At 43.6% G+C, this 17795-nt stretch overlaps 1 protein-coding gene across 1 annotated transcript in view; it reads right to left on the reverse strand.

Moving 5' to 3' along the window:
* Positions 1-17795, reverse strand: part of LOC115586796 (A disintegrin and metalloproteinase with thrombospondin motifs 20) — an 84058-nt gene that overhangs the window by 64435 nt on the left and 1828 nt on the right. Inside the window, exons 3-7 of the mRNA XM_030426148.1 lie at positions 13813-13981; positions 3509-3762; positions 1198-1281; positions 374-498; positions 241-281 (exon numbers count right to left, since the gene is read on the reverse strand). Of these exons, the coding sequence (XP_030282008.1) occupies positions 241-281; positions 374-498; positions 1198-1281; positions 3509-3762; positions 13813-13981 (673 nt within the window). The remainder of the gene's footprint in view (positions 1-240; positions 282-373; positions 499-1197; positions 1282-3508; positions 3763-13812; positions 13982-17795) is intronic.

Genomic DNA, 17795 nt, shown 5'->3' on the forward strand with positions numbered 1-17795 from the left:
CGATTAAACCATCAAAACTTCTGTTCCGTAAGAGAGAGATTAGCACCGCCACCGACTCACTCCATCCTCCCTCCCTCCTCCCCTTTCTACCACTCTGTTCTGTCACTATAATATTATTAGCTGACAGCTTGCCATAAACTCATTACGGCACAGTTTATGAGCTGTGGTTAACAGAGTGGAAAGATAATTGAATCTGAATTGAGGTGGAGGTATTTTTGAAAAAGAGAAAAAGGAGTTTACCTAACGTGTCACATTTATCTTTCGCACGGCAGATGTCTTCCCTGAAACAACAAACAAAAACATTCAGTGATTTGACGGAGATTTGAGAAACATGGCTTTGCTTTCATAGCGACAACTTGAGATGAGTGCATACCTGGTGATGAGGAGTGCTGTGTCATGGTGAGAGGGATGGCTGTCATCCTGGACGTTTTGGCCCTGCTGCCACACACAGAAGTTGTGGAGAGTGGTGGCAGCATTGAAGCTGACAGTGGGCCCTTCCTGTTTCGAGGAAAAAGAATGGTTACTTTTACGTTTAAATCTAACGTTGCAGTATATCCCTTTTTTTTGGAACAATGACAGATCGGGGCTAAGATGAGAAGTATCCTACTGCTTTCCAACAACTCCATCACGTCACAAACCTTGTCTTAGTTAAAGTGCAAGATGACACAAGGGTTGAAGCTAAGTACCCGTTATTAACCCATATTAATATTATTAAGAATACATACATTTATCACAATTCATGTCTATCAGGATATAACATTTTGTGAAATTCTAAGAACATGTTTGTTCACCTTCTGTTTTCTATAAATTATCTATGAAGCTGCAAGAGGATCACGATCTTTACCCCGACTGACCGTATTGCTATTATGAACAATAGTCATAACAGACAACAGATGTGAATAATACAGAGATTAGCAAACACTGGAACTGAATTGTAACTATTTAACAATCAGCTACTATGACAAAGCAAAACACAGCCAGCCTCTTTAGCCACCTCTCATTCGCAGGTGGCTAGTGGCCTCACTATAGTATCGTTTGTTTTCCAGGGAGACCTCTCTTGAGACTTGAGACTGACAAGGCAGGCAGTGTCCTTTCAAACAGAAAGAGAAAAAGGCCAGACCAGGGACACCTGCACTGACGTAAGCCATACTGTAGACCTGTACTGGATACGGTTAGCATTCAGGACCCCACACTCACCTGTTCATTGTGGACGACAACCAGCTTGACAATCATGATGTTGATGAGGTTTCCTACGCTGGGGTCCCTGTACACCGCTGCTACCTGTAACAAACACAAAACACACAGACAAAAAATGCAAACCTCCACTAACCTGAACCACAGTGCAGGAACACTATCAGACCTAGCCTGCTCAAATACTTGGAATGAGACATTTCTGGTGTCTGGTTGAGCTCCATGGGGTTTAATCAAAACAGCAACAGTTCATTGAAGTCAGAGGAAACAAAAAAAATGTCTCCTTCAGGGTAAGTTTAATCAACAGGGTATTAAAGCCAATTACTATTCCCTCGCAGACCTTAGCGAAGAAAAAATAAACTGAAACCTGGACACAGAAACAAACGGCAAACTCCAGCAAAGCTGCAGCTCAGAGCCCCTCTGCGAGGACAGCAAAACACTCCCTCTGTAGTTTTTTCCCCTCTCTTGCTTTTCTCGTGCACCCCGTCACGGTCGGCCAGCGGTCTCCTGAGGCTGCGTGCGGCCTCCTGACAGGAACTCATTAGTCCACTATAAACATTTAGCTTGTCTTAGCCTGAGGGGAAGCAAACATGTCCCAGGCGTGTCCAGCGTGGGCAAAGGGGGCCTGTTTGTGCACGCTCGATGTCCATCTGTGACACTGGACATTGTTCTGTATGCTCTCACCCAGATATACAAGATATAGTTGTAAGATCTGTGCAAGAATCAGAAGCGCGGGGGCTGCAGCCTACACTGGACCATCACTACAGTGTCTCATACAGCCAGTTAACTAAAAAGCTACAACATCAGCAGGCCGTAGTTACCGCTGGGGTCATTCTGGGAATCTTTAGGGTCAAATAACCTGAGGAGGTGTTTACATATTACAGCTGATTCTGGTCAATTTCTTGGGAGGGTGGAGGTCTTCAGGGATTCTGGCCTATTCAAAGGTGCACTAGGTAGGAAATCTTTAAAATGACGTGTATGTGTGCATGTGCGTGCACTGCTTGCCTGCAGACATGGCAGAACCAATGTTTTAACCTCAATCCTTAACATTGACTGTGCCCTCTCTGCTTTACTTATGGGTAACACTCCACTGACAATCATCTCCTCAGCTCCTTTATAAGTTAATGAGTGTTTTGAACATGCCGTCTGTCATACTGCAGACGGTACACACAGTTCAGTACAACTGATAACCTATCCTGCTTTGACACACAGACTCCCCCACCCCCGACCCCCAACACATTTTATTCTAAAATATAGACAGACAGTCAACTGGCTTGATTACAAGAGAGCTCTCTCAGACAGATATGGGACTCGTAAAGAGGTCAAGGGGGCTGAGTCAGGATTTTACCAATTAACTGGCCCAGTTTTGTTAAAGCAGCAGCATGCTGGGGTTGCAACAGGGTTTACAAGCAAAATGTCAATTAGTAACATGTGAGGCTAAAAAACACACAGACCACAACGGCTGGATTTAGTTTTTACATTTTAAAGGGTTTGTTCACCAAATTAAGAAACTTTTCTTCATTGCCTTATGCCATGGAGATAGTTTGGGCTTTATTCACCTTTTCTGAGATTTCTGCATAGAGTTTTTTTTTTTTTTAGCTTCTGCTTTAAATTAACTCTCCTCTGCTGGTACATAAACTGTTCCAGAAAAGAGGCAGGACACACCTCTTGAAGAAACTCCTCATGAACATATTTCCTGTTAGCAACAAAGCTAGCTCGGGTCTGACTGGGAGATAATTGACCGTTAGCAAGCTAGCTAGCCCAGGAAACTATTTTAACCAAAGATTTCTAAGAAAATACTGATTGCAAAAATGGCCGCTATGCTGTACACCCTAATGAGTATTGCTCACCTGGCACGCACACCAAAAACTTTCTCTAGCTTCTGACTTTACTTCCTGGGTATGCAGTCTATTGAATATGCATGGTAGTGTTTCTCCCTCTGGCCCCGCCCACAAGTTCCTGACTGGCCCGTAGACTTTTACACTGATGACATAATGGCCAGCACTGGCATGTTCCCAGTTGGCTGTTGTGCTAGCAGTTAGCTCACCAGTTAATAACAGTTAGCCTTCATGTAGTCATTCAATCATCACTTATAATACAAAAAAAACAGACCAATTCACTCTCTGTTCTGTCTGCAGTGGGGGCAGAAATCTCAGAGATGGATATCTCAAAACCTGGATAGATACTGTCAAACCAAAACTATCTAGATAGCAGTACAGGTCACCCACAATAATATATCCTCAAAACATGTGATAACAATGACAACATCTTCAACATTTAGACATAAGAATAATTTTAAAAACATTGTTTTACTTACTACTGACATGATTGTTAGGATGTAGTGCTCCAGGTTACGTCCATGTTGACGCACCATTTTGGCATCCGCTGTCACCATCAGCTCAACGTAACGAGGGTAGGAGAGGAAACGCTTGCGTCTGCGTGGGGATCTGGGGTGTGTGCTGTTGGAGTCGCTGTCATACACGTGTTGGTCGTCTATCGTGGCTCTGAGGGAGTCCAACTCCTCTCCCATGTTCCCTCCGCTCTCGAACATGACTGGCTTCTTGGAGTCCTCTGTTTCAGGAGAGAAAAATCAACATAAGTGATCATTTAGGGAGGAAAAGATGTTTGTAACAAAAACATGTATCATACAGGAGAAGTGCGATCACAAATATTCAAATTCTTACACTTTCCTGGAGGGAGCATGGTACAACTACAGTTAAGAGCCAAGGGTCTTTAGCTTAGCCGAATTCCAATGACATAACAGAAGGACGCCGGACTTCTATGTCAAAACCCCGCCATAAATGATTGTGTCATTCCAGTGCTCTGGAAAACAGCCGTACCAAGAGACACGGGGTCAGTGGCGAGCTTTGTCAGGCAGTGTACATTCTGCATGAATTTAAGCCACGCAAAAAGAAAATCCCATGATGACATATTAACCAACTCAAAGGTACCAGTCTCAGTCCGCACTCTGCAATAGGATATACCAATCCTAAAATGATCCCTCCCTAATCCTGACCAGTATACAATCTGGATGTTGGACACTCGTGCTGAATGGCAACAAATGAAATAGATACGATGCCGGATTAAATCCATTTACAGGAGCAAAGGTGAACACTTTTCCCAACAGCAACAGATGAGAAAAAAATACTGTGCACACTCAACTGCCATTCCCTCAGCTGAACTGCACGTGTCGAGCTGGCCATGAGTGATAGATTCCATCATCATGACAGACTGAAGTTAAAAGAGGGAGACAGAGGCAGAGACAAGTGTGAAGGGCGTGTTTCATTGGAGGGAAGGAAAAGACAAAATCTGCAAAGGCTGAGGTCAAAGCAGATTTGATTACACATATACGTGTATGACTGTGTCCACAGGGATGTGTTCTGTAGCCTGAGTAGAGAGAAACAAGAAGGGGGGGCAGGGTTTCTACTGTCCACAGAGGCAAGCTCAGTTTTGTTTGGGACACACAGCTGAAGTATATTCCTGTTACAAACCAGAAAACCACCTCAAACTGAAAAATAAGTGATGGATCCTTGTCAAGAAAAATCTCTTTTTAACATCATCAATCAAGTTAATGACAAACACATCAAACATCGCCTGTATAGTCTGAATGTCAAAATGTTTTCGGCCAGTGTGAAGCATTCATCAGTCCTGGATGGATTTTTGTGCCTTTTGAGGACTACGTGTATGCTTACAGGCCATTGTGCTGTCGGGATTTGTAGTGATACATAGCCACATGCCATACTATGCGAGAAAGATTGCTTGCAGTAGTTTTCTGCAATCTCTCAGCTGGGGAAAGATGGATTTAAGCAGCCGCCAGACAAAGTGCCACGATAATGAAGCAGGGGGTTAACAGTAAATCATGCAAACACACAATTTGAGGTTTCTTGTAGCGCCATAACTTAAAAGCATTTTGCACAGATGAGGAATGACGTGACTCGTGTAAAGAGCTTATTTATTATGTGATCCTTATCAGCTCTGTTATATGAAGGATAGAACGTTAGAATGCATTTTTTATGAGTTGTGTGCCATGTTAAAAAACACATTCACAAAAAATAGAGCTAGAGTCTAGTGGAGTATGAATTAAACATGAAATGACATTCAGTGAACATTATATAACTGTGAGTGTTTACGAGCCAAGCATAGTTCGGAGTCCGTCATCCTAAACAACCTCCTCAACTTTGGATAACCCGATAATAGTGAAGAGTTTCATTGTCTTCTCAACACTCAATCTTTCCAGACAGTCAGACAGAGAGAGATTGTGTGTAACTGTTAGCTCACTTAAAAGCGGAAAAAAAAAAGAGGAAAGAAAACTTGTTCAGTGCTCCGAGATTATTCAAGCGATGCCCCCAGTGGGCACGCGAGGTGGAGCGTGACTCCCTGGCACAATGGCACACAGCTCTTGCCGCCGTGAGGCCCAGCCCCATGCCAGCGCCAGCATCCAAGTCAGCGCCAAGGCCGCCTGTGCCTGCGCACACAGCCCGGGCAGCTGGGCCAGAACAGAGCTTTGTGTTTTCCAGGAAAGATCTCTCCGAGGCCAAGCCCACTACACTAAACCCCTTAAACAGACTCATCACCACAGACAGTCTGACATCAAAGGGATTATCAAAGCGCAGACGAGTATCTACATCTGCAGAAATCGGTGTTAAGACTCGAGTGAGTGTGAGATGAAAAAAGAGAAGAAGAAGAGGAGGAGGAGAAATTGTGGTCTGTTGTAATAGCCTTTGAATCAGTGCAGATTAGCCACACACAACCTTTCCCCAAATCTCCTCTGGTCAAATCCCCCTCTCACTAGGTAGTGAGCCGCTACTTACACCATGAGATGACAGGAGTGACCGCCCTGACCCACCGACCCCAAAACACACAGACATGACCTTGACCTAAATGGACATCACATTTACATTTGTAAATTCACATTTACATCTCAGTATTTTACATGTTGGAGTTGATCTCCAAACATCACACTTCAGTTTAATGAGTTTGAGCCAATAAAACTGAATTCCAGCGGTTTTTCATCACAGAGAACAATAAAATGAGCCCTGCACGGCACATAAATGTCTATAAATGTTATAATCTGGTTGGCACCTCTCTGCATGCGCAAAGCAGAACAGACCCACACTCACTTTTCTGCTCAAACGCCCACTTGACTTGCGAACTTGCAAAAAAATTTTTTATCACTCTGCCAAAAAATAATGAAAAAACTTTATAAACGTTTGTCTATTCACTCAATAAAATGTTTATTTGCACACCGAGTTTTCCTGCACGCACTATGACTGAAAATGTTCCATACGTAGCTCAAGATTACAGATTGGTTTGAACACGTCCATTTGTTTACACCCATTTATAAACATTCGAGTATGGGAGCATTTTCATGCTTGTGTATACGCACTTTCTGCTCTCGCCCGTTCATGTACATCCGGCCTGTCGGTAAGGATCTCATTGAGGTTTCAATCCAGATCAAAGACTTGCTCTCTGACTCTCCTTCAGTTCTCTGTCAAAAGTATCAATGCCAAGAGCCCAACAATGGAGCGCACACATTTCATTGTTGAACTAATTAACATTCTTCTACAGTGGCTCGCTGAGAGTTAAAGCGCCCTGTTCCCCGGGTGCCAATTAAATAGACGGTATGCCTTACATCGAGTATGGGTTGTGTCCTGGTTCTATACGAGGGCAGACACTTTGGCTAACAGACAGTACACCTCACAAGAGGGGGGAGAAATGTTGAAACTCCTGCAGACAGAGGCACAATTAAATGCAATTCTGTGGTTAGACAGAGAGAAGCAAAGGCAGCTAATTGTTGCTGCCTAAGAAGGCTTTTAAAAGTGAAGTGGCATGGCTTTTGACCTCACTGGAAGACGGTGGGGTTTGTACACTTACAGTGCTCTCAGAGTTCATTTGTTATTTTCAGTTCAGAGACATACTAAAGACAGCATGGTGGTCAGCTGAAGAATGTGTTTGGAGTAGCAGACCTCCTCTAAGGAGACAAAACACCACTTATGGATCTGGACTCCTAATGATGGGCAGGGCCCTGGGGTGTTTTCTTTTGTCAGATCCAAACGGAGAGTTTCTCAGAATCAGGTTTAAAGACATCGGTCCTATGATACTGTAGATGAAATGACTGATGGATGACTGAAGTTATTAAAACTAATAACCAGCCAGGAATTGCATACCTCCACCAAACTCCTGGAAGATTATCTTGATAATAGATGTGTTTTAAAGTGTACATCTGGCTCTGCATACAAATATACATGACACTGAACAATTCACGCTTGAAAAAGTAAAAAAAAACGATATCAAAATGTACAGGTTTGAAATGTAAAATGTTCACTGACGATTGTGTGCGTCTGCACGATTCATTCAAGAGCTATGGGAGTTTAAGTTAAAGAGGGATAATGTGGCGGACCAGTTGAAGGCATCCAGGACAGAATATCAAAAAGCAAAAAGGACCTTTTTGGAGGCTCATCTAAATATGTCATGTACCAAAACTGGTGAAGATTGGATGAAATTTGAAGGATAGCTATGGAAATAAAATGGTAGGCAGTCTTAATTGGTGCCGTTAGATCCAGATTCATTTGAAAACTTATCAGTACCGTCTTGGTTCATGGCAAAACTTTCAATCAAGCTGCATTCATATAACTTGCAAGAACTCTTGATTATAGATTTTTTGGGAGAACAGAGCTCCTTGTCTGTTGTCCTTAAAGGAGAAAGTTCTGTATCTTTATTGCATAAGGAATCAATTTTGAGAAAGCAGTTTACGATTTACAGTGCAAAGTTAAGGATTAAATGATTCTTAAAACCACAGCATCATGAAACCAACAATTAACATAGCTTCTGACTGTGGTATCTAACAAGAACTTAGAGGATAATTCTGGCTAATTACAAATCTGATTCTTAGTTTTGGCTGACATTCCAACACGTGATGAATGTTGGGATAGCAATGTTGCCATGTGAACAGATCCCAGAAATTACTCTGGAGGGTAGGTTATCATAGAGAGGAGAAAACACAACTGTGACTACAATTTGTGAGCTAGAATGGCACTCAGTAGGGCGCATACCTCTGCCAAGGCCCGACCATCCCCTTAAATTCAATTAGGCCTAATCCAATGTCAAACTTGATAGCCCTGTATTGCTCTACATTTTAAACCACCAATTACTACCAAACAAAATTCCTGGATCTGTTCCCTTTATTTGGATCAAACGTTAATGGAGTCCCTTCTGGGCAAGGACCCATCCTCCATCCAGTTTTGTGGAAATAGTGTCAGTAGTACCATACCAAAAACCTGATCGTGAAACAAATATTTTTACCATGACACAAGCAAAGCAGATCTGCAGTTTTGAGTGATGTCGGGCCTCTCAGATGATTAACAGCCATGGCTGCAGGCGATGACACTGATGTTTCACTGGCCACCTCTCAGCACTGCGTCTCCTGTGTCCACCTCAATGGGAAACTGTCGCTCACCTGTCACCCCCTCTCACCTCTGACTGTCCCCCATGCCACCATGCAGCCAGTCACTGTCACTCAAAGTGCTCTAACCATCCCAACCAGCCCCCATCTGTTAAGAATGCCCAGACAGTAGACAGTGGCAGAAAATAGCCCCAGCTGGAATCTGTCACGGGAACCCCCGAGACAACACAACACGTTGGGTTCAATAGGGCTGAGGCCTCGGGGCAGGCGAACACATGGCAGCTATTAAAGTTATAGACTGTCTGTAGCTGCCCAGCCCTGTTCAGAGCTGTCCGGAGTATCTGTCATCTTAAAATCAGAAGACAATGAGCGCGATGGACCATATCATCTGTCGCTGTTATGAAATTTGAGGCAATGATGTGACAACCATTGAGGGAAAACTTGCACATTATGCAAAATGTATGTGTTTGCTCACAACATACAACCAGTGCATGGCAAAACAAAGTTTTCAGCACATTTGATGATTATGACAAACACTATCATCTTGACATTCTAAAGACAACAATCAATCAATCAATCAAAGACATTCTGACTCCTTTTCCAGGTAGATGAATAGCAAGGCAGTGGGTGAGAAACTAACTTTAGAGAAGCAGGTGTAAAAGAAGAATGGCGGGCGGTGGGAGTTTGAGAAAAAGCTGGGGCCTCTGCCAAGCTCTGGAGCAAAACCGACAGGCACATGCAGTGCAGGCCAGGAGTGCTCAAACAAATGAAGAAAGGAGCTCCTTTCTCCATTCCTCTGCACTGCTTGCTCAGCAATTCCCAATACTCTGCAGGGCACTTCATCCACTGACAGGCCAGTGAGAAGACACTCACAAGCAAACCACATCTATGCCTGCACACAAAAGGCCAGAAACAAACTTTTTCTTTTTTTTGCTGACAACAATAGACACTTCCTGAGATGGGGGAGGTTAGGCCTGTCCAAGAGGCATGAGGGCACAGAGCAAGCTTAAGCCTTTTGGAGACATCTGACATTCAGAAGCTCCACACCAGCCAAAGAGAGACCCTAAAGGTGAAAGAGGTTGTCTGAGTGATCTGCGCCCGTCCATCACACCCTGGCTGGCCACCTTTCCTGACCCCTGTCAAGAGCCGGAGTTAAGAGGAAAACAAAACGCTGAATGCATATATAGTTTGAACTTTTGAGGCCCAGCAAACAAACCAGTAAGCCCAGTAAAGACGCACCTCTCTAGGAGGGGAGAAAACTCAAGGTCAAATCCACCCATCCAGTGAGTGACTCCAAACAAAGAGGGAAGTGAGGTCACAATCAACAAGTGCTTCCATTCACATACATGAAAGCGCAAAGGGAGAGCGGGCAGCGATTCAAGTCGGCTAGTTCAAACCCCAGGCGGGGGAGGGCATTTTTTCCATGTAAATGAACCCATTGACCAAAAACCTGATGCTAGCATTTGAACTACCATGTATACACAGTGGGCACCAAGGGGGGAATCCTATACAATGATTGTGTTGAGGGTCAGGGGGCACAGATGCCATGTGTGCCAAGTATTGCCGCATCAAAGCCAGTCACTTTGCTGTCCCAGCTGCCCTCACTTAGCCATCAAGAAATCGGGTGAAACACTTGCAAGCTGACAGTGGAACACTGGTGTTTGGGTTTACGGCTGTCAAGCTGTCTGTATTGAATTCACTGTTTCTAATTCAGACAAAATATGACACCCTACAGCTTTGGACACGCAGCCAACAACTGTGAGAAAGAGATATGGCACAGCTCTCCTTCACTCTGTCTCTTGCCTTTCTTCACATGGATTTTAGAAAGCAAAGGAAAGAGAGCAAGTGAACAGTCCGCCCCTATCTGCAGCCACCCTCATCCTTGTTGCTATCTCTATCGAAAGACGACGCAGGGATTCACATGCAAGCTCAGAGATAGATACCCTGTAAAATGTGTCATTAAAGGTCGGAGCAGTGTTGTGATTTGAGCCCGGTAAGCTCCTTTACCCCAAGGCTTTTAAAAGCCAGAACCCGGCACAACAAGGCACTCTGACTTTAAAACATTAATCACCCACTCAACAGCTACCTACACTAGAGGTATTCTAAACAGCAAAGAAGCCACCCAGGTTGGCCGACACAGACAGACGACTGATACAGTTTCAAGCAATGTCAGTCAGTGAGACCAGTAGTCATGACGTAGCCATGTAGATCAGGTTTGATCACTCTTACATTTCTGAATTGCTTTATCAGTTTGTTGTGGTTTTGAGTGAAATCTCTCTTTGTAAGTTTTGCATCTAAACACATTTTTACTCACATCCATTGAACAGCACTGTGGTCTGAACACACACAGTGAAGAAAAGCAGCTGAAGACAGGTATATAGCCATGTCATTACTGCTGAAATAACAAAACTTCATTTCCTATCAAGGTAACACTTTAAAAGCCCTTATCATTGCAGTTCTACCGCTGACACTTCACAGGTAGTGACGGTACATTTTTAAAAAAACAGTCAAGTATTTGTACTGACAGGCACTAATCTGAGAAGTTCATCCTTGTCCAATTCAGGTGGAAACTTAGCCTTCCTCTCCTTTCAACACATTTTTGCAGAGGTGTGCAGGGACAGTACAAACTCTGGAAACTCTTACTGTCTTAATAGATACAGAAGAGCCAGTTGTTGTTCTGGCACTGTCTGTAGCACACTGAGGCAGAAGTGAGACATCATATCTGAGGGAAAGCTTATCTCACTAGAGGTATCTTTCTGTTGATACACATTTTGTTTCCATGTGATGAAACACAACTTGTTTCATCTTTGTCATTTTTAAAAAGATGTTTTCTTTTGGGCAAAGAGAACAGTGGGTGAACAGTGGTAGTCACCACAGTGAGTCAAACAATGTCTTTACAGATAGTAAAGTATGCCTGGCCAGCAGATTGGAGGCATTGGTGGCCATTCAGCATTCCCATGTGTTTGAGATAGTTGACGTGTTTCAGACCTACAAGGCCTCTAAAGCTTTCAAGCCCCTTCAAAGTCCCAAACCTGCCAAACCCCTCAGCACTCAAACTCCGGATCTCAATTTTGATTTAAGAAAAGACAGAGGGCCATAAGATGACTGATCTGACAAAGGGTGCTTTTATAGCTCTTAAAAAAGTAGAGATACTGCGAAAGGAATCTGCCCCCCGCTAACAACATAAGCTGAATAGTCTGTCATTTATGTGATAAAATAAATCAAAAACTTTTGTTTCTTAACCGGCTACAGATCAGATGCATTGGGAGGTTATACAAAGACAGAAATGTACTACACTGAGATAAAATTAAATAACCTTGTACATAAAATAATCTCTTCACAGTTTCCAATTAACTAGGTGACGCTAAATCAATGCAGTCCAATACAACAGTTAATATACTGGGTTACAAACAATCCCCATAATCTGCTACTGAGAAACCTTCAGCTTTAGGTAGTCAGTAGTATTTTGAATGTGATCCACCCCACAATTTTTAAATTAGATGGTCTATGGTCTTTATTGGAATATACAAAAAGGTACACCGTTCAGTTTCAATGGCACAGTCCAAAAATACAGCTGTTTAAAGATACAAGTCTTGTTTCTCAATCCAACAAGGATTCTACCTGATGCTTCTGTGTTTCTCTACACTTTTTTTCTCCCTCAGCAAGTAGGCCGTGGTTAGGAGCCCCATAGTTAGACAGTGATTTAGCCTGATGGGGAACTTCAGGAAAAGAAAGAAAGACATTCTGGGCAGACGTTGTGTAGAGAGGAGGAAAGAGAAGCAAAGAGATGCAAGAACTAGACAGTAGCTGGATGTGTGTTCTCTCAAAGATTCTGAGAGCCCAAAGCCGACGGGCATATGTCCAAATCCAAGAACAGGAGCAGCCACTGCAAATGTTTTGCAGGCAGCAAAACACGCTTCAAACCAGTGTTTACATCTAACCTGCTAGTAGCAGCGTGCACTGCACTTCTCGCCATAAAAAGACAGGACAGGCCTGTTAGTCTTGGCTCAGTATGGTCTTCAAAGAGCCCATTTATCGCTGCATCTGGAGAGGGGCCTATCTGATAAAGCTGAGGAGCCACAGCCTGGGACACCTCACAGTCCTAATCCAGCCCCACTGATTCTTTAATCCTGCTGCTCATTGTTACCTGCTGCCCTTTGATGATGCCCCACAGGTGTTTCATCCTATAGGTTTTTCTTGCAACTATTTCCTATTTATTCTGTATATAATTTCCACAAGGAGTATATCAGTTTATAGATAAGATTATGAGATGAAAAGTCGGATGTATTTTATTGAGGATTAATTAAATATTCAAGGACAACTGGCAAAGACTTTAACGATCACTGAATGATGACAGTGGTATCCCCGGGACATCAGAAGTCAGGGGTCATTCACCAGGCTTTAACTTACCCGGTTCTTAAGGAAGAGTATATTTAAAAGTGCCTCAGAGTGGGGGCTGAGAGACTCTCCAGATTTCCCAGTCGCTGTTTACCACACACAGACTGAGAGAGTGAAAGGGCAAAGCATACAAGGAGGTATTGGCCTGGCCCATCAGGTCAGTCCAAGTCCTTTAAACCGCCGCCACACACAATGGCCACCACCAGGCGACAATGGCTGGGTTCAGACAACAAGCAAATCAAGCAGTCTGCACATAAAAGATTTATTGCATTGCTCAACAAAGGCCGCCCAAGGAGCTCCCTGCGTGGACGACTCTAAGACCCTTCCATGGAGGTGAGCTCCACTCGGTCACCATGCTTTCTCTTGAGGGCCTCTCCACCACCCAAAGACCTCGGCTATAAAAATTCAAATGAAACAGGGTGAACTTTCAAGCAGCCTTCGAAGCGGAAAACCTCTCCAGTTCTTTTCATCGCATCTGCAAACTAAAAAGTAATTATTCCTTCCCTCTGAGCTCCTGCCTCGAACCTGGGATTGAATGCTCCAGGAGAACATGAATGAAAACACCAGGCAGTGCTGGAGCCTGCGTTGCTTAATTAAGTTGAGGAGTTTTCAGTCACACCCCTTAATCAAGGCTGAAGTCTCTCGGGCATCCTACAAGCCAAAGATCGTGACTGAGAGTAATTTACATCTGAGGGCTTTATTGTTTATTGCCGTGGCTCAGAAAAGTGAATGCAGGTCACCAGAAAAGTAAGTGTTTGTGGGCAACAGTCAGACAGACAGTGGTTACAGGCAGTATAGTTAGGCAGTCTGTAGTCTGTTACCTGAGGCAGCACAGGGCGCTGTGTAGTTATCGGTTCTCGAGATGTTCTTATTCCTCTCGTGCCGGTAGACAAGATGAGGTTTGTTGTGCTCCTCGTCATATTCCTCCCCCACAGCATTTAAAAGGGGCTCCAAGAAGTATTGGCCATGTGGCGTCGTAAAAGTTCCAATCTAGAGCAGGAAAAAGAAGAGACGTCATTGATTGCTTTGGTGCAAAGCATGCGCTCACACGTATGCACACTGTACTCCATGTGAGCAGGTTTCACTTACAGATTATTTGTATTGAAAGAGGTTGTGGTCTAATCACATTCATTCTGTACTGCCCTCGGGCGCCAAATGTGCTTTTGAACATCATTTTTTTGACAGGTGCACATGGAAAGAACAGGCTGACTCCAAAGGTCACAGGTCTGTCATTGCTAAAAATCATGCGACATTTTAAGCCCTTTATACATTTATCATCGTCATCACTACTCAGTAAACCATTTCACACCTTCGTGCACAGGCTGCGGCAGTGCTTGTCCGGACTGTGGTAATGCATTTCCCCCTCACAACATGACACTGGGAGGAGTGATATCATCATATATGGACAGGGCTGCTGACAGAGGAATGCTAATATTGATTTGGCAGCTCGGTCCCTCACAAAGCTTCTTAGCTCACTCAGCCATGAGGCACAATGGTGTTTGTATGGTAATTTCATGTGCACACTTAAACAGGATATTGGACACTGGAATGTTATCTTAAAGGCAACGTTATTCCATTATTCCATAACCGTCCCCAGAGTTGATGGACACTTGACAATGGAAAACATACAAATCGGATATGGAGGACATGTACAAACTTTCCTCTCCACCTTTCAAAGGGTGAAGGATTAGTTGTCTTGCACGTATGCGCCATACGTCCTCGAAGGTGCTACGGGCCTTGAGTGCTACATGTGTTCAGAGCGGTGGCGTAATGAGCTTGTGAAAACATGACACAGGATAGAAACAACAAGACCACTGCACAGGGAAAATAAATCAGAGCCCAAAGCTTTTCATTGTGCTGTACTTTTAAATGCTATATTACTGTTCCTTCAGCTCTGATGGATGTGTGGATAAGTAAACTGCTTCTGCCATGCAGGAATGAATCAAGCATTGACTCTAATTTAGGGGTGGGGGGATCTGCCTAAAAAATATTACAATCTGTTCAAATGCCATCACGTTCCATGATCTAACATTCAATTGTTCTCTCTGTTGCCAAATAATGTGCACCATTTGCACCATTAAATCACAATGTTTCATAAGGATAGTTATGTTACATAAGGCAAGATTTGCCTCAAAAGTCGACTGAGGACCCATTCGAGATCAATCCCAATGATACGTTATACGTCCCAAGTAACAGGCAGTTCAGGCACAAAGCACGCTCTGACAAAATGCTTTTCTGGAGTAGTTGAGAATGAAATGAAAGTGTTCATGAAACTATCCTGGTAGTCGAGATTATGGAGCCCATTATGGAGCCTATTCCAGCATGTGCAGAGCAAAAAGTAGGGATATAGCCTTCATAGCCAGCAGGGTTTCTCACACATATAGTTTACTTGGGCTGGGCGCCCAGGTATATTAAGCGACCTATTGAAGCATTTTATACTGTTATTTTCTAAATCTGTGTGAGAACAAAGCCATCTGTGACCACTTACATAGGTGACAGTCTGCCCTGGCTCTTCCCCTCCCCTCTACTGTCAATCACACACAAACTTGTAAGTGCCCCTGGTTGTTGTGATTGTTAAGTGCACGTTTACTCCATAGACTTAAGTTCTATATGTTGATCTAAAACAACATAGGTTCTTTTGGCAACTGTGCTGGAGCTTTCAGTCATGTCACATGATTTTCAGCAGGCGGTGATTGGCCAGTTGTCATGCAACTGTGGATGCTGTAATTTCCTTTATGTAGAATACTCCCACGACTTAGAACGTTCAGTTGAGTCGCATCTGATTGTGAGACATCAGACGTTTGTCTAATTACGCTTGCTCAAAGATTTAGGTACCTTTTAATTAAATATGAGAACGTTGCAGCCTAACTACAACTACTGTTGTAGTGATCTAAACGTAATGAATGATTTATGCAAGGAAACAACTGGTAGATGTTTACCTGTATCTTGTAAATCACTATCTACGGTGAGTTAACTTTAATTAGATGATTATGGTTGAGCCTCTCTAAAGTTCTCATGCGGTGTTAACGGAAGTCTGAACAGACAAATGCTCTGTTTAGTCAATGGAGGGGGCAGAGTTTCAGGGTTTCCCAGCATTAGCTCAGCAGCAACTCTGGCAAAAGTTTGGACAGACACAATGGTTGCTGTTCAGCAGTGGGTGCTGAACCAGACCTTACAACTTCTATTTGAAGTTAGGTCACACTCATGACACGGACGGAATGACTGTTGGCACAAATCTGTTTTTATCAAATGTCACAAAGGCACTTTCAAACCCTGTGGTCGCTGAGTCACGCAAAAGTGACGTACAGATGCAGTCAATCTCTAAAGTTAAATAGGACATAAAGCTGTCATGGACCTGATCTTTACACAGAGGTGCATCGCCCAGTGCTGGAAGGAAAACTTTGCAGGACGGGCTGACTCACCACCCCCTTTATTATGTGAGTGAGCTGAGAGAGCGAGCTCCTTCAGGAACTAACGTTTCCCACGGTGTGAGCAATCCTTATGTTCCACACAACTTTCATTGGCAGTTGTCTCTTCCTCACAGCATTTTCTTCTCTTCTCTGCCCGTCACAGCATACTTTGAAAAGGCCAAAAGCTCCTCAACCCTGCATCCCCCGCCAATTCCCCACTGATTCCCCCCTGGGGATGGCTTTGAGCAACTCTGGACGAAAGGGGAACCTGCTTTTTCTAGAATGACCCCTTTGTTTTAGGTCTTAATTATTCCTTAATGACCTCATCGAAACAAAATGTGCAGACACATTTATGACCCAATAGCCTCCAGTGCTGTCTCCATTGTCCTGTCATTCTCAATGGTTGATGATGCAGATAAGCAACAGATTGGCTTGAAAAAGGACGCAAACATGTTTGGATAAGCGAGTCATACATCAAAGTTGGGCAGAGGGGCCAATTAAAGGCTTATTACCCTGATGATTCCAGCATACCTCCAGTCTTAGATGCTATACACACACGTGACAAAACTTCATTTGGTGGTCTCTTTTCTCAAAAGCTACACTTAATGGGACCTAATCCCGGCAGCGTGATAACAACATAGTATTTTTTTATCATTATGTCAGGCTTCAGCAGGAGCACAATCACTGCATGCATTGTGAATGTACTAGCTCAAAAAGCCTTACAATGCAGCTGATACCCATTCTGTGACATGCTATCCTGGTACTGTACACACTGCACCTATCTAAAATAAGGATTATGTCACTGATAGGGGAGGTAGACGCCAAGGCTATGTGGTACTCCCGTCTGTGTGTAGCTGCGGCAAGCAAAACACCCCCACCATGAAGAGTACACACCAGAATCCGGCTGGCGCGACTGAGGTCAACCCCCTGCCCCTGGACCAGTAACCCTATGTGACCCATGAAGTCATCCCCTTCAACACTTATCAGATTCTCTCACACAGGAGTCAGCAAACAAAAGGACTCGGGCATCAGGATCCTCATATGGTATAATGGGGCCGTTAAATCATTCTTACTCAATAACTCTGTTACAGCCTCGTCAGAGTCAACAGATGATGAAGGGCAATCAAGAAGGAAACAGCAGCTGTAAAATGAAGGATAATATCTATTGCTTGGGGCTGTGGGTAACGATCACCCTCACTAACTGACCTGAAGATCATTTTCCCCTTGAATCAATTACTTCTTAAGTCTACGAAAAGTACAAAACTCTGAAACTCTGATGACAAGATCCCAGAACTTTAAGGTGACATCCTCAAATAGCCGGTTTTGTTTGTCTAACAGTCCCAAATATAAAGTTGTAAACTTACAGTGTTATAAAATAGATAAAAGGCAGCAAG

This window comes from Sparus aurata, chromosome 8 (genome assembly GCF_900880675.1).
Source record: "Sparus aurata chromosome 8, fSpaAur1.1, whole genome shotgun sequence".
NCBI classification, from domain to species: domain Eukaryota; kingdom Metazoa; phylum Chordata; class Actinopteri; order Spariformes; family Sparidae; genus Sparus; species Sparus aurata.